The sequence below is a fragment of the Chiloscyllium plagiosum genome, chromosome 38, assembly GCF_004010195.1.
Source record: "Chiloscyllium plagiosum isolate BGI_BamShark_2017 chromosome 38, ASM401019v2, whole genome shotgun sequence".
NCBI classification, from domain to species: Eukaryota; Metazoa; Chordata; class Chondrichthyes; order Orectolobiformes; family Hemiscylliidae; genus Chiloscyllium; species Chiloscyllium plagiosum.
Window position 1 is genome coordinate 7,092,107 of NC_057747.1, and position 22,270 is coordinate 7,114,376.

Genomic DNA, 22,270 nt, shown 5'->3' on the forward strand with positions numbered 1-22,270 from the left:
CAGAGCAGTGACTTCTTCCAGACGACACGTGGTTGTGGCTGGGGCTCCAGTGTAAACTTGAAACAAGTGCAGAGAATGCTGGGGAAACTCAACGGGTCTGGCAGCATCCGTGCAGAGAGAAACAGACTTAATATTTTGAGTCCAGTGTGACTCTTCTTCACTCTTGTCTCTCTCTCTCTCTCTGCACAGATGCTGCCAGACCTGTTGAGTTTCTCTAGGGTTTGTTGCAGATTTCCAGCATCTGCAGTATTTTAATTTATGAGACAGAAATGTATTAACCAAGGACATGAATTAAATCAAGGAGCTTAAGATGAAGTTTAATCCATGTAATGCTCACAGCAAGTGGCGGACTAGGTTTGAGGGGCTAACTGGCCAATTTATACCCCTCGGGGTCCATTGTGCTTTTTTTGTAATGAAGACAACTAAACTCCTTTTTGCTATTTTTCACTTCATGCCCTATCACCAAGCCTGAAGCCTCTCACTAATTTGGTCCTACTAACAGAGAGCAAGAAAAGGATTGGAATTACCTCAAATGTGTGTTCTTTAGTGCAGGAAATGTATTGCTCTCACTGGCTAAATGGTCGTCTATTGCTGTGAAAACCCCTTCTAGTTGACAAAGCAAAGGGACTCTGTTGATCTTACCCTGTCTGGCCTACATGTGACTCCATACCCATGGCAATGTGGCTGACTCTTGATTGCCCTCTGAAGTGGCCTAGCAGGCCCATCAGTTCAAGGGAAATTGGGCATGGGCATGAAACACTGGTTTTGCCCAACAATGCCAACATCCCACAAAGGAATGCCTAAAAATAGAAAGATCAATAGAGAAGAAACCCCTTCAGAGTGGCATTTACGATACTTTGTGAGACGTCTTTCTGAAATGGGGGCCTGCCTGAGGGGGCAGTGGGGCCATATCCTCAGTGGGTCCTGGTGACAGGAAGCACCACCCACTGGCCTTGTTTTCCTTAGAGCAGAGAAGGCTGATGTGGGGCAATTGGGTAGATAAGAAGAAACCTTTCCCCTTCATAGACAGATCAATAACCCGAGATATAGATTTCAGGTGAAGGACAGGAGCAATATGAGGCCGAATACTTTTGCTCAGAGACTGGTGTGTGTCTGGAGCGTACTGCCTGAAAGAGTGGTAGAGGCAGGAACAATCACAACATTTAAGAAGTCATAGTCATGCAGTATGGAAACAGGCTCTTTGGCCCAACTTGTCCATGCCAACCAGTGTTTAGATGATCACTTGAAATGCCTTAGTATACGAGGCTAAAGGGCCACATGCTTGAAAATGGGATTAGAAAATGGATGATTGGCACAGACATGATGGGACAAGGGCCTCTCACATGCTGTAATATTCTCTGATTCTAAGCTAAAGTGGAGGAGGTGGGGGGGAAACGCAAAGGGTGAATATATCAAGAATGGAAGGATGATGCCATTAACATGCACCTGTGCCAGGAAGCCTGTAAATGCCAGCCTTGGGAAACTGCCAAGAAATGGCTGGTTTTAAAGACTCCATTGGGGTAGATGTTACTCTTGGTCGGAAATTCAGCCCCATAACCCACCACATCAGCAGTAACTGCGCTGTGATACTTACAGGTTGCTGGTCTCTGAGCTGTCTGATAGTTTGCAACAGTTCAAAAATGAAACGAACAATGCTATATTGACTGAAAGCAATCTGTCCAACTTCTCAAAGGAAACACAGTGCCTCATTTTTTTACATCTACTTCTCAGTTTCCTAACGCCGGCCAATTTGAGACCAGAGAAGAGTTGGCCTTGTTGTTTAATTGTCTTTGTTTGCATTGTCACTGGTCAGAAGAGAACGGCCTTAGTGCCTCATTCCAAGCCTCCCTTCTTTCCTCTTTGAGGCGCTGTCATTCCGGGATCTCTTGTCTTTTTTGACGCAGAAGTATTTCGTGATGGTTTTCCGGCATTGCTCACACTTCACAGCACAGCACCAGTGGAATTTGCAGTTGCAGCTGCTCATCATCTGGGCTCGCCTCTCAGCCACCGCCAGGCCACAGTCCCCACACAGCCTCTTGCAGCTTCTCTTCTCCCACTTACTCAGCAGCTTCCCCTTCCTCACGCACTCCCTGCCTTCTGTTCCTTGCAGCCCCAGGGTCTTGTTCTCCAGGCAGTAGTCAGGTGAATCCTCCAGGTGCACCAGCTCCTTCCTGGAGATGGAGCTGAAGGTCTCGGCGATCGCCCCTCTGCTAGCCGCGCTGTTGCCCGCCCCTTTCAGCAGGTCAATCTTCAGCGCTTTGTGATACTTCTCCTTCAGGTAGTTGCCCACCTCTCGGAATTCAGGTAGCTGCAGCCAACAAGTCTGTGTCGTACAGCTGCCAGACACACCGTGACACTTACAGGTTCGCTTCATTGTGCCTTTGACTGCCTGAGGAACAGAAATGTTACATTTTACCCTCTGTTCAGTAACTACATTTTGTAGATATTTTAGATACAGATGCATGATGGCCTAGTGATGTTATTGCTAGACTATTAAGCCAGAGACCTGTGTAATGTTCTGGAGACCTCGATCTGAATCTCACCGCAACAGATGGTGGAATTGAATTAAGTAAGAATTTGGAATTAAGAATCTAATGATGACCTTGAAACCATTATCGATTGTGGGAAAAATCCATTCACTAATGCCCATTAGGGAAGGAAATCTGCCATTTTCACCTGGTCTGGCCTACATGTAACTTCAGACCCACCGCAATGTGGTTGACTCTTAACTGGCCTCTGGGCAATTGGATGGGCAATAGATGTCCTTATCCTTTCATCAATTTTTAAAAAAAATATGCATTTATATAGCACTTTTCATTGCCTCACATCATCTTACAGACAGGGAAAATGTAACCACCATTAGAATTGCTCTTATACTTTTAGACACTATCACTATCAAGGCTATAAATTACTGCCCATTTCTAATTGCCCGAGCTTTGAGTGCAGTAACAGCTTCCCGCATTACTGTGGGTCTGGAGTCACATGTAGGCCAGACCAGGTAAAGATGGCAGATTCCTTCCCTAAATGGCATATCACACTAGTTGGTTTTTAAGATAATAAATGATTGTTTCTGGGTCATCATTACTTAGATTAGCCTTGCAGACACTGCGAAGTTAATACTTTTGATTAGTTACAGGTTAACTACTAAACAGATCAGTAATATTTTCAACTTTCACCTCAGACATCTTAGGAAGTAGTTAGTGCAGTTAAACAGAACAGTTTGACAGAATATTTGAATTTTAGAATTGTTAATCCAGACCATCTGTCCAAACTTGAAAGATGATTCAGCTCACCAGGAGTCATTATCAATTAGAATAGAACTGGAAAATGTAACCACTGTTCATAGAAACATCAATGTTTTTATCACATCATGAAGTTGAATATTACTAATATATCCTCAGGTGAGGTCAGAACTAAAATAAAGATTTAGGTACTATACAAAAACTAAGTGACAGTGAAAGACCAGTGTTATAGTTCCAAGTCAGATGTTGTGTGACTTGGATGGAATTTTGAGGTTTGTGTGCTCATGTATGTCTGCTAACCTTGTCCTTCTAGATGATAGAGGTCAATGGTTTGGAGGGTGCAGACAGAGGGATCTTAGTGAGTTGATATAATGCATTGTGTAATGATACACATCACTTCCCTACTGCATTAGTGGTTGAGCAATGCAATGGGAGCTGACTGAATATATGTGGGGTAGGGTGGGAAGAGATTGTGGACTTGTTACTGTAAACGCTCTTCTTCGATACAGTGAATAATTTGAAATACTGAGCTACTCGATCCAACCTTAGACTGCATGTAAACTGGATAAAAATGAAGTAATTATACTTTGGTTAACAAATACATTTAGATAATTGTTGAAATGTCCAAACTTGGCTAATTAGTAAAATTGGATAAATGCTATTCCATTAAATGTTATAACAGGCTAGCTAGATAAACCCACAGCCAGGGAATGTGCAGATCAAATCTAAGTGTTTAGAATCTAGGCTCTATTTTGTTTTGCTGTCAATTAATTCAATCCATTGTTCATCACAGTTACTTGCACAACAGTTGTTGCTCTATAATTCCAAAGCTTGGACCTCAGAGTCAACTACTCAACATTTTAAGGGAAAAAAATGCATGCACAGATTGTGATATCATTTGCATCGACGAATTGCCAGATACATAGACTACTCTCAAGGCTTATTATAAAAAAAGATCATTTTACTGTTGAAAATTCTTGCCTAGCCCTCATCAAGACAGACTCACAAGAATACCTAATCTTAAGAGGGACAACAATATATGACATCGATTGGTTGACAAGTTAACTCAGCGTGGTCAAGGTGTTGCCCTGGGGAATGCAGGGAATGGCTGTCCCGCAAACCATTTCTTTAGTTTGAGAAAGGTGCAATTTGTTTCTCGTTGCAAAGGACAGGGTGCTGTACAAGAATGTTACAGAATCACAGAATTGTTACCATGCAGAGGAATGTTACCTAATCACAGAATTATTACCACGCAGAGGAATGTTACAGAATCACAGAATTATTACCACGCAGAGGAATGTTACAGAATCACAAAATTGTTACCACGCAGAGGAATGTTACCGAATCACAGAATTATTGCCACGCAGAGGAATGTTACCGAATCACAGAATTGTTACCACGCAGAGGAATGTTACAGAATCACAGAATTATTACCACGCACAGGAATGTTACAGAATCACAGAATTGTTACCATGCAGAGGAATGTTACAGAATCACAGAATTGTTACCACGCAGAGGAATGTTACAGAATCATAGAATTATTACCATGCAGAGGAATGTTACAGAATCACAGAATTGTTACCATGCAGAAGGAGGCATTTGGCCCTTCATGCCTGCACAAACTCGCTGAGGATGCCATTCTCCACCACTCTCTGACCTTCTCCAAGTTGCCTTACACATTGTTCATTTTCAAGTGCATTTTGAATGCATCTATTGAACACACCTTCACCAAACTCTCAGGCAAAGTATTCCAGCCCTTATTTGTTGGGTGAAGAAGTTTTTTTTTCAAGCCACTTTTGCTTCTTTTGCCAAGTTATTTAAATCTGTGCCCTCTGGTTATCAGACATTGGCAACATCGAGCATGTGGAAGTGAGGTAACACTCAATCGAACCAATAATAAACCACTTGTTTGGTGTTAGAACATTTTTGTGACCCTCTGTGTGATTTTATTCCTAGCTCTGATTTTAAGGGTGTTCTTTGTGGCAGAGACAGGGATGGATGGGAGTGACGATTGTGTGAACGTTACCTTCCTCCCGGCTTCATTGTTGTGCAGATTCATGGCAGCCCTGGCGTCCTGGCCAGTCTCCAGCGCGTCGACAAACTGTTTGGAAATGGTCTCACCGAAGCCCACATTGTCACTGCAGCCTCCCCACAGCCAGCCCTGTCCTCCTGCATCAAGCACATGGTTATTGCCACCATCAGCGCCGCCCAAATACAGCTTCTCCCTTGACCCATGCGACATGTTGGTGGCCAACTCCTTACCTGGTTGCCCGTTCCGTGAATCATCGCAGCCACAGTTGTCGAAATCGCCCAGACTGCAGTTTCTGGTCAGTGTGTACATTACACCCGCTGAGCTGATAGCATGGACAAAAGCAGCCTCTCGATTTGCTGGCGGAGGACAGAGGAATTCTCTTGTCACAATTCACTTATGCTCCATAGAGAACAGTCCTGTGTTACCTCAGAGGTTTAACATGGAAAGAAGGGATGTATGTTGGTCTATAAGCTGGCCATGTTGAGGTGGGGACTCAGTGTTGGGAGATGAGGAAGGGGAGTTGGGGTAAAAGAGGGTAGCTGTAGAACGGGAGGTTGGTGGAAATGGTGACATTTGGCAAAGGAGAGGATGTAAAGAGGGATCCATGACTTGTATCTAAGAGGCTTCTATACAGTAAACCCTGAGAGCAACAGAGTCTGTTCGAGACTTTAAAAATCCAACAAATTGGCAAATAAACAGAGAGAAAAAGATATGGAGAGAAATATCGAGAGAGAGAGATGGCTGAATTTAAGACCCAGATCAACCGTGACTTCATTGATTGGCAAGACTCTTGAGGGGCTGAATGCCCTCACGTGCGGGGACACAAGGACACAGAGAAGGTAGAAAGAGACGTTCATGTATAAAGGTAAGAGATAGTTCAAGACTGATATAGAGGGAGAGACTGGCTTAGAGATTGAGGACGAGAGACAGAACTGGACAATAGATTCTACACTGTGTTACATAACAGGCGGAGAGATACATGATGGATGGAAAGAGGAAAAGGAGACATAGAAAGAAAAAACAGATTGAATTCTTTTTAAAAACCCAAGAAATACTAGAAAATCTCTGCTATCTAAAATCACTGCTAAACTTGGGAATACAAATATGAAGCAGACATATTGGAAGCACAAACAGAAACCCTATTTGATCAGAGGAGAGGTCACTTTGTCGAACATAATCTCCAGTGCTCTTCCTTTCTCAGTGATCACAGTTTGCTTTATATCAGAGATCCACCATTTTCAGTCCTGGGTTTTTCACTGAAAGTGTCGATGAGTTGGTTCGGAACTTGGTGCTGTAGTGTTTAATTATAGAACAATAAAGGAGACATGTGGAACACACATTTTCACCCGGAGGATGGCAGGTGTCTGAATTTGCTGCCTAGTGCTGAGGGCAGAAACCTTTAACTCATTCAATAAGGAGAGGAAGGGTCTTGTGGAAATGTCACTGGCCTCGTCATCCAGAACCCCAAGCTGAGGCTCTAGAAGCATGGGTTCAAATCTCACTATAGCTGATGGTATCACTCGAATCCAGGAAACAGTTAATCTAATGATGACCATGTTTAAAAACCCACTCAGTTTCAGGAGGGAGAATGTTTGTGACCCCTCCCCCCCACCCCACAGGAGACTATTAATTGACCAGAACTGTGGATAATAACTACTAGCCCAGCCAGTAATACCAACAGTACAATAGCCAATGACAAGATGCACCGATATCTATCCACCCTGGAGACTCCCTGCCTCCATTCTTGATGAAGGGCTTTTGCCCAAAACATCGATTTTCCTGCTCCTCGGATGCTGCCTGACCTGCTGTGCTTTTCCAGCACCACTCTAATCTAAAGCACGGGAATCTATGTCTAACCTGCAGAGCTATGGTCCAACTGCAAGGAAGTGAGAGGGAAATAAGCTGAATGGCCTCTTCCTGAGGTTTTGCTCATGCTCCCTAAGTGGAGCGTCTGGTAATTGTAGACCTGTGGACATTTACTTTTAATTCATTCATGGGATTAGGTAGTGTTTATCGCCCATCCTTAATCACCCAGAGGGCAGTTAAGAGTCAACCACATAGCTGTAGGTTTGGAGTCACCTATAGGCCAGGCCAGATAAGGAAGGCAGTTTCTTTCCCAAAAGGACATTAATAAACCAGACAGGCTTTTTCTTGACAATGGGTTCATGGTCATCATTAGATACTTTATTCCAGATTTTTATTTGATTATTTAATTCAAATTCCACCATTTGCCATGGCAAGATTTGAACCCGGGTCCCCAGAATGTTACCTGGGTCTCTGGATTAATTCCACTAGGCCATCAGCTCCCCAGGACATGTTCCGGTCAGGAGGTATAGTGAATGGGTGACAGTAATCATCACCAATGATTGGATGGCAATGCTAACCATGCTGCAGTGGGTTTGAAGGAGGTCTCTGCCCTTGTCCCTCCCATGGCTTTCTCTTACCGCTCCGCAGGCCGCTATGTGTGGACAACTGCAATGCTCTCTCTGGGCAGTTCCAGCGGTCCCACGCGAATTGGTGCTTACATTCTTCAATACCGCTCTGGGCACCTGCTGCCACACTGCCGGAGTAGATCAGGTATGCCTGAGGCAAGGAAACAGCTCATCAGAGACTGGGTAACAGCCACTTCACCCCCAGCTCCTCACAACAGGAGAGAAGCAGCAACCTCAGGAAACCAACCACTCAGTAACCATCAGCCTGGATTTAATCCTCATGTCAAACCAAAAGTGTGAAATTAACACAGAAAAATGTAGTGTAGTTCAGCCATATGTGTGTGAAAGACAGAGAGAGATACAGTGAATCTAATATGACTTCAGAATACAACATTCTAAAGGCTAATTGTTCTGGTCTCCCACAGACACTGCAGAGTGTGTGCAATTCTTTCTGCATTAATGGGTGGCATGGTGGCTCAGTGGTTAGCACTGCTGTCTCACAGCATCAAGGACCTGGGTTCGATTCCACCCCAGTTGACTGTCTGTGTGGAGTTTGCATGTTCTCCCCGTGTCTGCATGGGTTTCCTCCGGGTGCTCTGGTTTCCTCCCACAGTCACAAAGATGTAGAGGTTAAGTGGATTTGCCATGCTCAGTTGCCCATAGTGTCCAGGAACATGTAAGTTAGGTGGGCTAGCCATGGGAAATGCAGGGTTCTTAGGCATAGGGTAGTGGGTGGACCTAATGGGCTGAATGGCCTGGCTCTACTCTGTAGGGATTCTATGATTCTAATCTTGTGGGCAGGAATGTGGATATCATGACTATTGCCCTGAGCAGGATATGGATACAAGGTGAGGTTCAAATGTTTAAAAATCTCTTTAAATTCTAGCAGGACTCGCCAGGGTAAACGCAGAAAGGATGTTCCTGATGACCAGGGCTCACAATCTAAGGTATGGGATAGGCAATTTAGGACTGAAATAAGGAGAAATGTTTTCACCCAGAGAATGGTGAGCCTGGGGAATTCACTACAACAGAAAGCATCTGAGGCCAAAACATTGAATGTTTTCAAACAGGAGATAGAATTGGCTCAGGGCTAAAGGGATCAAAGGGGATAAGGAGAAAGCAGGAACAGGGGACTGAGCTGGATGATCAGCCATGATCAGATTGAACGATGGAACAGGTTCAAAGGGCGTTCTCCGGCTCCTATTCCTATAACAAAAGCAAATAACTGGAGAAGCTCAGCAGGTCTGGCTATATCTGTGGAGAAAGAAAGCACCGTTAACGCCTCGGGCCCAGAGACCCTCCTTGAGCACCCAGTGATTTTATGATTTGGAGAAGCCGGTGTTGGATTGGGGTGGAGAGAGAGAGAGAGTTGTTGACTTGCTGCGGCCAAGTGGGGTTAGTGGAGGGAAAAACAGAACTTACTGTCAGCCCCTGCCCTCTCTATCAGGAGGAGAGCCTTCCACTGTCTCCTGGAGCAGGAGGGATGGTGGGTTGCTTACCTGAACGGGGGCGGGGCAGAGGTGTCTGTCCAACAGGAGACTGGTAACCTCAGCCCACATCCAGTGAAGTGGGAAATTCTCGGATCCCACAGCAATGGACACAATAAGAATTGTATTCCTGCCCCGTGATGGGGGAGAGTGGGTTTAATTCAGGACAAGTTTGCAATCGAAAATTCGACTTTAATCTGCATTTCCAACCACATCCCACGCCCAACCGAAATCAGTCCAGAGCTCCCTGTGACCTGACCAGCTTTTAATTGAAAGCCACTAACTGGAAACATTAACACATACAGTACAGAAAATACCCGTTAACTCTGATTCCTGCTGAGCTTCTCCAGTAAGTTCTGTTTTTCCCTCCACTAACCCCACTTGGCCGCAGCAAGTCAACAACTCGCTCACTCTCTCTCTCTCTCTCTGTCACCAGGCCACAAACAGAGTTTCTCCAGCACTTTTTGTTTTTTTATTCCGGATTATCAGACTCCACGGGCTTTGGGCTTTGGCTCCAATTTCTCCAGTTACCCTTTTAATTCTCTATATATGTTGACATTTCCAACACGGGCAGCGCTTTAGTATTTAATTTTGTGTATCTCTGTGTTTGCATCTCGTTAGTAAAGACTCATTACTTCCCCGTTACATCTTCCATGTTCAACCAGGAACCACATTTCCACATATTTCTCACACACCTCTTTAGTATCTAATTCTCTCAACTTCAATATTATTACGTCCTGGAGCCGCTCTTCAGTGGATAATTCTGCCAATTTAAAATCCTTTGGATGAAGAAATTGTGCCTCATCTCAATCCTAGAGGGCCTGTCTTATATTCTGAGTTAATGGTTCGATATTTTGTAGATTCCTCCAAGCATTCCAGAGGAGACTTCCCATTATTTTGTCCAGTCCATCCCGACAACAAAGCGCTGTTCCAGTGAGACCGCCGCTTAATTTGTCTACAAATCCACCCCCCCCCCCCCCCAGTCCAAGCTTTGCAATTCAGGATGTTGAACCCAGTATTATTTAAACCCACCGCGGGGAGGGAGCTGAGAATGGGGGAGAACTGAAAGTTTTTAAGTTTTTAAAATAAATCTCAGCAGCGAGATGTCAGGATCCTGAGCATTTTACCTGCTGCAGTTTACAGGTTGCTAACTGGAATGAAACTTAACCAGTTTGCAGATCCTCAGGCTGCCTCACAATTTGGAAAACAGCTCGCCCTGTTATTCCGAACGAACCCGTCCTTTTAAAAACGGAATGCAACTGGATCCGTATCAGGAGCTGGCGCCAAGAAAGTAATCGCCAACATTATTACTGCAGACCCTAAAAACACGCACACATACTTATATATAGACATAGACTCACACATATATACACACATGTACGCAGATACATACATACAGACATAGACCCACACACTGACAGACACATATACACACACATACACGCAGACACACATATACAAAAAACACAAATGCACGCAGACACTACATACAGACATAGACCCACACACATACACACAGACATACATATATACATACACACAGACATATATATACATAGACCCACACATAGATATACACATGCATGCAGACACATACATAGACATATACACACACATACACGCAGACACATACATGCAGACATACACATACATATATACACACATACACGCAGACACATGGACATAAACCCACACACAGACACACCCACACATGTACATACACACATGCACTCAGACACATACATATAGACATACACATACCACACAGACACACACATACACGCAGGCACATATACAGTATATAGACATACACCCCTCCACACACACACACATACATAGCGAAGGGGATATAGAAGAGTCTGCTCCCTTAAAAATAGCCCCTGAATCTTCAATCATTTGCCATGAATACAAAACTAAGCCCACTGCCATTATCATTTATCAATGGGAGGATGATCAAAATAAAAATGGCACTCTCTTACCTTGGGACCAGTCATCAGGAAATTATTCACTGACCTGGAACAACAAGAGTCAAAGTTGTAGAAAACTGCCAAGTTTGCCCTTCGAAAATATTTGTGCGTGGGGGGGGAGTGAACCTTCTTAAATCTCTCAAAGGGCCTCAGATAAGACTAGACCCTCAGCTCACCCCCCTGCCAAGGGTGGTCTGAGTATTGGAGGCGAGAAAGCTTTGATGTGGCCCATTCTGTGATGGAGAGGGACAGGGTCTGGGGAAAAGGACCGGGTTGGGGTTGGGGAAGATCTCAGATTTTCTTTTGCAGGACCAAGCTGGTTAGCAGCGACCGGGATGGGTGCCAGAGGCTGGTTGGATGGCGAGAAACGCAGGGTCTTCCTTAAAGGCTTCACTTACCAGGGGTGGCACAGCTTGAGGTAGATGTTGAGGATAAAGAGTGAGGGCAGCCAGACCTGGGGAACGGTCATCCCGAGGACCCCAGTAAGGACCGTGATCACAGCTTGACTGGCGACAAGGAGAGACCGCTAGCGGGTTCCTCTCTGAAGGACAGGGCTCCGTGGAGACCGATCCTGTTGTGTAAGGTTAACACGTGTGAAGGATGATGAGAATTGGAGACTTCTCTCATCCCAGCATCAGATTAGCTACTTAATTACGGATTTTCCTTCTCTCCCAGGGCTCAGCCAATCAGAACTGAAGTGGGAAGGGGGTGTTCAGTGAATTGATCAAACACAAACTCCAGGCTTTTAACCATAGGGAAAACAGTAAGGCTGAGAGGTGGGGGGAGAAAGAGAGAGAGAGAGAGAACTGACCAGAGAGAGAGAGAGAGCGCTGCAAATCGAGGGGAGATTGACAGCAAATAGGAAACGGAGTGTCTCAAACTCAAACAGAGGCGGAGAGGGCAGAGACAGATAAAGATAAAAAGAAAGATGGAGATAGAAACAGAGAGAGTCTGAGAGTTAAATAATGAAGTAACACGACCACCTGATGAAAGAGCAACGCTCCGAAAGCTAGTGCTTCCAATTAAACCTGTTGGACTATAACCTGGTGTTGTGTGATTTTTAATTAAATAAAGAAGGAGATGGGGGATAAGAGGTAAACACAAAATAGAAGGAGGACTAGGCCATTTGGCCCTTCAACTCTGCTGTACCATTCAGTAAGATTGTGGTTGATCTACTTGTGACCTTAACATCGCTTTCCTAACCGCCTCCCCCACCATAACCCTTGTCCTTCTCACTTCAATGGGCCAGCCTCCCCCCAGCTCTCTGGCAAAGGGAATTCGACAAGGAACAACCCTGAGAGAGAGAGAAAAAGAAATCTTTTCATCGTTGCCTTAAAAACAACACTCTTTTTCTGCATAAGAACAATCAAAAGAGTCGAGAGTTAAAAAGACACACAGAGGTTTACAGTCAGCGAGGCACAGAGAAACAGTCCAAGATACAAGGACATAATATGGAAGGAAAGATGTTAAGAGTGTGAGAAGAGAAAAACAAAATAATTTTTTTAAAAAAAGACAAAGATGAAAAGATAGGTAACATTATTCTATAGGCATCTTTTCAGACTTGTATTGGTGAAATTTGAATTGTAGAGTACTCAGATTGGAGCTATACTGCTACCTGACAAGCAGATTAACCATGGCATGGTGGCTCAGTGGTTAGCAGTGTTGCCTCATAGCTCCAGGGAGAAAGTGAGGTCTGCAGATGCTGGAGATCAAAGTTGAAACTTTATTGCTGGAACAGCACAGCAGGTCAGGCAGCATCCAGGGAACAGGAGATTCGACGTTTCGGGCACAGGCCCTTCTTCAGTCATTCCTGAAGAAGGGCCTGTGCCCGAAACGTCGAATCTCCTGTTCCCTGGATGCTGCCTGACCTGCTGTGCTGTTCCAGCAATAAAGTTCCAACTCATAGCTCCAGGGACCTCGGTTTGATCCCACTCTCTGCAAAATGGCTGTGTGGAATTTGCAAATTCTCCTTGTGTCCGTGTGGGTTTCCTCTGCCATTCTGCCAAAGGCTGGGGCTTTTTGATCTGAGAATGACCAAGTGTTTTTATGGAGGGCGCAGGTAAGCTGTGAACCAGGCCTGATTGAAAAGCACAGCCAGTTCCAGGTGCTGGGTGGCTCCATCCTGCTCCACAGCTGAAACTGAAGGAATGGAGAACCATGAGGTGTAAAGTTAATAGAGCACCAGGTGGAAGGTCAGTCCCCTTATAACAAACCTTTTGGAAAAGCAGATCAGAACAGGACTGATACACTTAACGGTAAGGTCCTGGACAGTGTTGCTGACCAAAGAGACCTTGGAGTGCAGGTTCATGGTTCCTTGGAAGTAGAGTCGCAGGTAGATAAGATAGTGAAGAAGGCATTTGGTATGGTTTCCTTTATTGTTCAGAGCACTGAGTATAGGAATTGGACGGTCTTGTTGTGGCTGTTCAGGATATTGGTTAGGCCACTTTTGGAATATTGCATGCAATTCTGGTCTCCTTCTATAGGAAGGATGTTGTGAGACTTGAAAGGGTTCAGAAAAACTTTACAAAGATGTTGCCAGGGTTGGAGGTTTTGAGCGTAGGGAGAGGCTGAATAGAACATAGAACTGTACAGCACAAGAATGGGCCCTTCTGCCCATGATGTTGTGCTGAACATGACATCAAATGAAACTAATCCTTTCTGCCTGCCCTTGGTTTATATCCCTCCATTTCTTGCATATTCATGTGCTTATCTCTGAAATGCACCTACTGTATTTGCCTCCACCATCAGCCCTGACAGTGGGTTCCACTGTGTGCAAAAAGCTGCCCTTAACATCTCCTTTGAACTTTTCCTCTCTCACTTTAAATGCATGCCCCCTAGTATTAGACATCTGGGAAAAAGATTCTGACCATCACCTCTGTCTATGCATCTCATAATTTTATAATTTGCTGTCAAGTCTCCCCTCAGCTTCCACTGCTCCACAGAAAACAACCCAAGTTTTTCTAGTCTCTCCTTAAGACTCATATAGGCTGGAGCTGTTTTCCCTGGAGCATCAGAACAGGAATAGGCCATTCAGCTCTTTGAGCCTGCTATTCAATATGGAGAAAGTGAGGCCTGCAGATGCTGGAGCTCAGAGTCAAGACTGTAGAGCTGGAAAACCACAGCAGGTTAGGCAGCATCCGAAGAACAGGAGAATCGATAGGAATCCTGATGAAGGGCTTTTGCCCGAAATGCCGATTTTCCTGCTCCCCAGATGCTGCCTGACCTGCTGTGCTTTTCCAGCACTACACTTTGACTGCTATTCAATATGATCATGCTTAATCTGGCTATGGCCTTAACTGCACATTCCTGTCGCATCTCCTCCGTAATTCTTGATCCCTTTGTCTAACAAAAAAAAGTCTAATTCAGCCTTGAATGGATTGCATTTCTCAGCCTTTTCACTTTGATTCTTTCACAGGATATGGGTATCGCTGGTTGGTCCAGCCTTCATTGGTGTCCATCCCTAGTTGCCTTTGAGAAGGTGGGTGGTGAGCTGTCTTTTTGAACTGCTGCAGTTCTTGGGGTATAGGTGTACCCACAGTGCAGTTAAGACATGAGTTACGGATTTTAACCCAGCAACGCTGAACGAATGGCAATATTTTTCCAAGTCAGGATGGTGTGCGTCTTGATGGGAACTGTAAGTGCTGGTATCCTGTATGTCTTCTGCCTTCGCCCTTTTGGCTTGCAGAGGGAACAGGTTTGGAAGGTGCTGTCAGAAGAGCTTTGGTGCATGAGAATCCCACAGAACGAGGACCATCTTGAAATAAATAAATTACCCTCTTCACCATCTTAAAAGTTAGAAGTGAGAAGTGGTCAAAAAAGGTGGACTGTCTCTGGATGAGGTGAGCAAGGGGTTAGAAATAGTGAGGGTATTTGTGCCTTTGTGAATAGAGGATCTATCTAATGTGCAGTCTGTGGTCAGTAAAGACCGAAAGTGCTGGAGAAACTCAACAGGTCAGACAGTATCTGTGCTGAGAGAAACAGAGTTAACATTTCAGGACAATTAGTTCTGGTCTTTTTTTGAAATTTGTCTGTTTCAGGCAGTTCTTGTGGGAGCAGGAGCTACTGTTGGTGAAGTGACAAGAGAACAAATCACATTGATAATCGCTGTTCTATTGCTGTTCATCTACTGCATGTGCAGCGTAAGGTGCAAATACTGTCAGCATCTTCTCTTTGCAGTCCTTTGGAGTGAGGAGCCACTTACCATGGAGTCAAACAGTGAGGGGGAGAGAGAGGGAGGAAGAGAGAGAGAGAGAGAGAGAAAAAAAGGGTAAGCAGAAGAAAGACTTTAAGAGATATGGGGTGCAGTCAGTGAAAACTAAAGACTAAGGGAGAAACAGCATTTTTTAAAAAAAACCACAGAGCCCACATTCTACATTGGCAGTCATTAGTCAGCCAATGGTCAAAGAGGAGTTGTTTGCATCCTTTAGCTTCCTTCTTTCTCTCTGTCACCATTTTGCTTCCAAATTGATCACACCTTGGTGAATCAGGACTCACTACTACAGCTGCTCCAGTCCACTCTCTTCCCAGGTGTTGAGGTCAATGCCAATTATGAAGTAGACTTTCAGAATACCTTTCTATTGACTGCCCTGTGGTCTTACACCTGTGGTGAACTGGGAGTAAAGAGCCCACTTTGTAGGGCGGCTCTTTGGCATCCTGAAGTACCCTGGCTGTTGCAGTTGTGACACGACAATGGTCACCTCTCTGTTCATGATGCCTGCTTCCTGGAGGGTGCCTGTGATCACACGGTGTTCATCCTGATGGATCATTCTGGTTACATGTGGGATCATCTGTAGCCAGTGCCGTGGGTGTGCCTCGAGCTTTCTCAGACTTTGATGATACATCACCCAAGGCTTGCAGCTGTAGAAGAGTGTTGAGAGAAAATCTATCGATTACAACCTGTGTCCCTGCAAAGACGATGGTTAATGGAGCAGATTCCTAAAAGAGGGCCTTGTGTACAGGTTCCTGTGCAGCATCTCCAAGTCTATAATCATTGACTGGTATGTGCGACTACTGAGAAAGCAGAAGTGATCGATTGTCTCCATGAGGCAAGACGCAACTATGATGCTGGGGGGAGTCTGGTGAGAGGCCAGGTATTGGTTGGAAGAGGACCTTTATCAATGCATTGGGGATGTGTTGTCAGTGATTGTTATCGACTCTCTGCATACTCAATGTGTACATTGACTGTATATAACTTCTCAAGGAATGCATTCGGAATGTGTTTATTCCCTGTATGTATTACGTATATACATAGAATGTATACTTATTGTCTACATTTAAACTGTCTCAAGCTTGATAGTTTGCTGAACTATTTATTGCAGGTGCATTAACTCATATTGAACATTTTATTCATTTGTGGGACATGAATGTTCTTGACTGGGCCAGCATTTATTGTTGATCCCTAGTTGACCCTGAGGAGTTGGTGCTGAGCTGCTTTATTGACCCGCTGTGATCCACCTGCTGTGGGGTTGGCTCACAATGCCCTTAGGGAGAGAATTCCAGTATTTTGACCCAGTGACAGTGAAGGAATGGTGATTTATTTTCAAGTCAGGATGGTAAGTAGCTTGGAGGTGAACTTGACGGTGGTAATGTTCCATGAATCTGCTCCTCTTCTTCTAGGTGGTAGTGGTCATGGGTTTGCAAAGTGCTGTCTGAGAATCTTGGGTGAATTTCTGCAGTGCATCTCGTGGATAATACACACTGCTGCTATCGTTGGTGGAGAGAATGGACACTTGTGGATGTGGTGCCAATTAACTGGGCTGCTTTGTACTGGATAGTGTCAAGCTTCTTGAGAGTTTTTGGAGCTGTGCCCACCCAGACTAGTGGGGAGCATTCTATCACACTTCTGACTTGTAGGAGAGGGACTGACTATGGGGAGTCAGTAGGTAAGTTATTTGCTGCAGTATTGTTAGCATCTAACCTGCTCTTGTAGTCCTGCGTTTATGTGGTGTGTCCAGATGTACAATGGTAACCTGCAGGATGTTGACAGTGTGGCATTCAGTGATGGTAACACCACTGGTTGTCAAGGAGTAGTGGTTAGATTGTCTCTTACTCATGTTGGTCATTGCCTGGCATTTGTCTGGTGTGAAGGAATGCCAAGCCTGCATATTGTCCAGATCTTGTTTTATTTGAACATGGACTGCTTCAGTATCTGAGGAGTCGCAAATGGTGCTGAACACTGTGAGATCATTAACAAACATCCCCAGTTCTGAAATTATGATGGAGGGGAAGGTCATTGATGAAGCAGCTGAAGATGAGCCGAGGACACTACACTGAGGAACTCCTGCAGAGATGTCCTGGAGCTGAGATGACTGACCTCCAACAATCTCAACCATCTTCCTTTGTGCCAGGTAGGATTCCAACCAGCAGAGAATTTGCCCCCTGATACCCAATGATTCCAATTTTGCTCAGGCTCCTTGATGCCACACTCAGTCATATGCAACCGTGATGTCAAGGGCTGTCACTCTCACCTCACCTCAAGAGTACACAAGGTGAAAACTACAATCCAATTAAAATGTCAATAAAGCCACTAAAATACATTATTTGATATTAAGCCGTTGAGTGACTAAGAAGATATGATGGCAACAGTTTGAAGTCACAATATTTCACGTCTTGAATCATAAAATCCCTATAGTGCAGAGTGATGGCACGGTGACTTAATGGTTAGCACTGCTGCCTCATTGCACCAGGGACTGGGGTTCAATTCCCACCTTGGGTGACTGCCTGTGTGGAGTTTGCACATTCTCCTTGTGTCTGCGTGGGTTCCGTTTAGGTGCTCCCACAGCCCAAAGATGTGCAATTTAAGTGGATTGGCCATGCTCAGTTGCCCATTTTGTTAGATGCATTATTCAGGGCTAAGTATAGGGTAGGGGAATGGGTCTGGGTGGGTTACTCTTTGGAAGGTTGGTGTGGACTTGTTGGGCCGAAGGGCCTGTTTCCATATTGTAGGAGAATCTAATCAGTGCAGAAGCAGGCTATTTGGCCCATTGAGTATGCACTGAACCTCTTAAGACCATGCCACCCAGTCACAACCCCCTACCTTCATAGCTTTGCATTTTCTGTGGCTAATCCACCCAACCTGCACATCCCTAGATGCTACAGGTAATTTAGCATGTGCAATCTGCCTAACCTGCACATGGGAGGTAACAGGAGCACCCAGAGGAAACCCTTGCAGACACAGGGAGAACGTGCAAACTCCTGAGACTGAACCGAACCCAGGTCTCTGGCACTGTGAGGCAGCAGTGCTAACCACTGAGCCATTGTGCTGTCCCAAAGCATCCTGAGTTGCTTCACAGAAAGATTATCAAAAAGAAATGGACAACGAATGTGATGAGTAGATGGCTGACCAGAAACTTGGTCAAAAATTGAAATGTGGAGCTTATTCAAGGAACAGCTACTGCGTGTCCTTCATAAGTATGTACCTGTCAGGCAGGGAGGAAGTTGTCGAGCGAGGGAGCCGTGGTTTAATAAAGAAGTTGAAGCTCTTGTCAAGAGGAAAAAGGAGGCTTATGTTAGGATGAGACATGAAGGCTCAGTTAGGGCACTTGAGAGTTACAAGTTAGCCAGGAAAGATTGAAAGAGAGAGCTAGGAAGAGCCAGAAGGGGACATGAGAAGTCATTGGCAGATAGGATCAAGGAAAACCCAAGACTTTCAATTGGTATATCATAAATAAAAGAATGACTAGAGTAAGATTGGAGCCAATCAAGGATAGTAGTGGGAAGTTGTTCATAGAGTCAGGGGAGATGTATTCACGCTGGAAAAAGACAATGTTGTTGAGGAGAATACTGAGATATAGGCTACTAGAATAGATGGGATTGATGTGCATAACGAGGAGGTGTTAGCAATTCTGGGAAGTGTGAAAACAGGTAAGTCCCCTGGGCTGGATGGGATTTATCCTAGGCTTCTCTGGGAAGCTAGGAGGAGTTTGCAGAGCTTTTGACTTTGATCTTTAAGTCATCACTGTCTAGAGGAATAGTGCCTGAAGACTGCAGGTTAGCAAATATTGTCCTCTTGTTCAAGAAGGGGAGTAGAGATAACCCTGGTAATTATAGACCAATGAGCCTTACTTCGGCTGTGAGTAAAGTATTGGAAAAGATCATAAGAGATAGGATTTATAATCATTAGAAAGGAATAAGTTGATTAGGGATAGTCAACACGGTTTTGTGAAGGGTAGGTTATGCCTAACAAACCTTACTGAGTTCTTTTGAGAAGGTGACCAAATAGGTGGATGAGGGTAAAGCAGGTGATGTGGTATATATGGATTTCAATAAAGCATTTGATAAGGTTCCCCATGGTAGGCTATTGCACAAAATATGGAGGCATTGGAATGAGGGTGATTTAGTGGTTTGGATCAGAAATTGGCTAGCTGAAAGAAGACTGGTGGTTGATAGGAAACATTCATCCTGGAGTTCAGTTATTACTGGTGTACCGCAAGGATCTGTTTTGGGGCCACTGCTGTTTGTAATTTTTATTAATGACCTGGATGAGGGCGTAGAAGGGTGGCTTAGTAAATTTGCAACACTAATTTGCACCACTAGAGTTGTGGATAGTGCCAAAAGATGTTGTAAGTTACAGAGAGACATAGATAAGCTGCAGAGCTGAGCTGAGAGGTGGCAAATGGAGCTTAATGCGGAAAAGTGTGAGGTGATTCACTTTTGGAAGGAGCAACAGGAATAAAGAGTACTGGACTAATGGTAAGATTCTTGACAGTGTAGATGAACAGAGAGATCTCGGTGTCCATGTACATAGATCCCTGAAAGTTGCCACCCAGGGTGATAAGGTTGTTAAGAAGGCATATAGTGTGTTGGCTTTTAGTGGTAGAGGGAGCCATGAGGTCATGTTGCAGCTGTACAAAAACTCTGATGCGGCCCCACTTGGAGTATTGTGTACAGTTCTGGTCACAGCATTAGAGAAAGGATGTGGAAGCTTTGGAAAGGGTACAGAGGAGATTTACTAGGATGTTACCTGGTATGGAGGGAAGGTCTTATGAGGAAAGGCTGAGGGACTGGAGGCTGCTTTCGTGAAAGAGAAGGTTGAGAGGTGACTTAATTGAGACATATAAGATAATCAGAGGGTGAGATCGGGTGGAAAGTGAGAGCTTTTTTTCCTCAGATGGTGAAGGCTAGCATGAGGGGTGATAGATATAGGAGAGATGTCAGAGGTGGTTTCTTTACTCAGAGAGTAGTAGGGGGGTGGAATGTACTGCCTGCAACAGTAGTAGATTCGCCAACTTTAAGGTCATTTAAATGGTCATTGAATAGACATATGGATGAAATTGGAATAGTGTAGGTTATATGGGCTTCAGATTGGTTTCACAGGTCAGCACAACATCGAGGGCTGAAGGACCTGTACTGCACTATAATGTTCTAAAAAGGTAGGTTTGAAGGAATTTTCTAAAGAAGGAAACAACAAGAGGCAGAGAAGATTAGAGAGAAAATGTCAGACAGAGGATCTTGGCAGCTGAAGGTACAACCATTAACGGTGGAATAATTAAAATTGGGTGGGAGGAGGTGAAAATGGGCAAAATTGGAGGAGCACAGTCATCATAGAGAGTTGTGGGACTGGAGTAGATAGGGGCCAGAGTGGAAGGGTTTAAAAGATGGATGAGAATTTTAAAATGATGAACTACATATCATTAATTATTTCTGGTTAGCCTTGTTAAATGCTTGGTTATAACTATTTAAATGTTTGGACAATGGTCTCTGATTTCCAGTCAGCATTTGAGGAGTCTGTGCTCTGCGCTTCTCTTTGAATCTGGATTAGTGGTGCTGGAAGAGCACAGCAGCTCAGGTAGCATCCGAGGAGCAGTAAAATCGACGTTTCGGGCAAAAGCCCTTCATCAGGAATACAGGCTGTCAGAACTCAGCTGTTCAAAGGCACTCCAAACAAATTAGGCAATGTCGTTATCAAACAATCACAAACTCCTGAACAGAGGAAACCACATAGCCAGTGATTCACATGGCCTCCATTGTTCAGTGTGGGCACAAGAGAAGGGGCGGCACAATGGCCCAGTGGTTGGCACTGTTGCCTCACAACGCCAGGGACCTGGGTTTGATTGCCGCTTCTCCGTGTGGAGTTTGCACATTCTCCCCGTGCCTGCGTGGGTTTCCTCCCACATTCTCCCCGTGCCTGCGTGGGTTTCCTCCCACGTTCTCCCCGTGCCTGCGTGGGTTTCCTCCCACATTCCAAAGATGTACAGGCCAGGTGAATTGGCCATGCTGAATTGCCCATTGTGTCAGGTGCTTTAGTCAGGGGGAAATGGGTCTGGGTGGGTTACTCTTCGGAGGGTCGGTGTGGACTGGTTGGGCCAAACGGCCTGTTTCCACACTGTAGGGGAATCTTAAAAAAAATGTTATGAATCGGCAAGGCACCCATACATCAGCACTGCCCATTCTATATCTACCATACCTACCATTTTGTTTAAATTTAATCAAACCTTGCATAGGTATGGAACTTAAATTCAGTTTGGTTTTTATCTAATTGCAATGCATTCTTTATTTTGATATGTCAGGACAATCTGTGGTTCGTTGTGAAAGAGATTCACTTTTCATGGAAATTAATGCAAATCCCAGTAATAAATACTTTTAAAGAATCCACAGTCTTAAATACTTTGATCAATTTGGAATGAGTTTCAGTTTAAGAAATCATTGAAAACATAAAAACCTGGTGGCATAAGAGGTGATCATTTGGCTCATTGTTCTGTACTGGCTGAGAAAGAGTTATTCAGCCTGATCCTATGTTCCAGCTCTTGGTTCCTCACCCTGTAGGGCAAAGCACCTCAAGCGCATATTCCAGTTTGTATAAATATACCATATTTAAAATAGAGATTTACAAAGATCCAAAACACAGAAAAAGGCCCTCTGGCCCATTGCATCCAGGCATCTGGCCCATTGCATCCAGGCATCTGGCCCATTGCAACCTAACTATCCTTGTCACATTTTCCAACACTTGACCTATGGCCTTGTATGCCTTGACATCACAAGTGCACATGAGAACGAGGTTTTATTGTCATGTGCATTCAAGTTTAGGGATACAGGAGTACAGTGAAAAGAGTACAAAAAAAACCCATTCCTGATGCTATCTGAGGTACAAAGGTTCCATGCTAGAAAGCAG

At 44.6% G+C, this 22,270-nt stretch overlaps 1 protein-coding gene across 1 annotated transcript; it reads right to left on the reverse strand.

Moving 5' to 3' along the window:
• Positions 1–216: 216 nt before the first annotated feature.
• On the reverse strand, positions 217–11,760 carry wnt8b (wingless-type MMTV integration site family, member 8b). Its single transcript, XM_043678588.1, has 6 exons — positions 11,559–11,760; positions 11,173–11,206; positions 7,719–7,857; positions 5,505–5,630; positions 5,269–5,411; positions 217–2,389 (listed from the first exon to the last, which is right to left on the reverse strand). The coding sequence occupies exons 1-6, from the start codon at positions 11,627–11,629 to the stop codon at positions 1,826–1,828; spliced, it is 1,077 nt and encodes a 358-aa protein (XP_043534523.1). The 5' UTR covers positions 11,630–11,760; the 3' UTR covers positions 217–1,825.
• Between the last annotated feature and the right edge of the window lie 10,510 nt (positions 11,761–22,270).

What these genes read in the sequence shown, in the direction of transcription:
- wnt8b (XM_043678588.1), bottom strand. Translation starts at nt 11,629, where the DNA reads ATGACCGTTCCCCAGGTCTGGCTGCCCTCACTCTTTATCCTCAACATC. An exon ending in TCCTGATGACTGGTCCCAAG is followed by an intron (nt 7,858 to 11,172) that starts GTAAGAGAGTGC and finishes TCCTTGCCTCAG; the next exon opens with GCATACCTGATCTACTCCGG. An exon ending in ACAATGAAGCCGGGAGGAAG is followed by an intron (nt 2,390 to 5,268) that starts GTAACGTTCACA and finishes TCTGTTCCTCAG; the next exon opens with GCAGTCAAAGGCACAATGAA.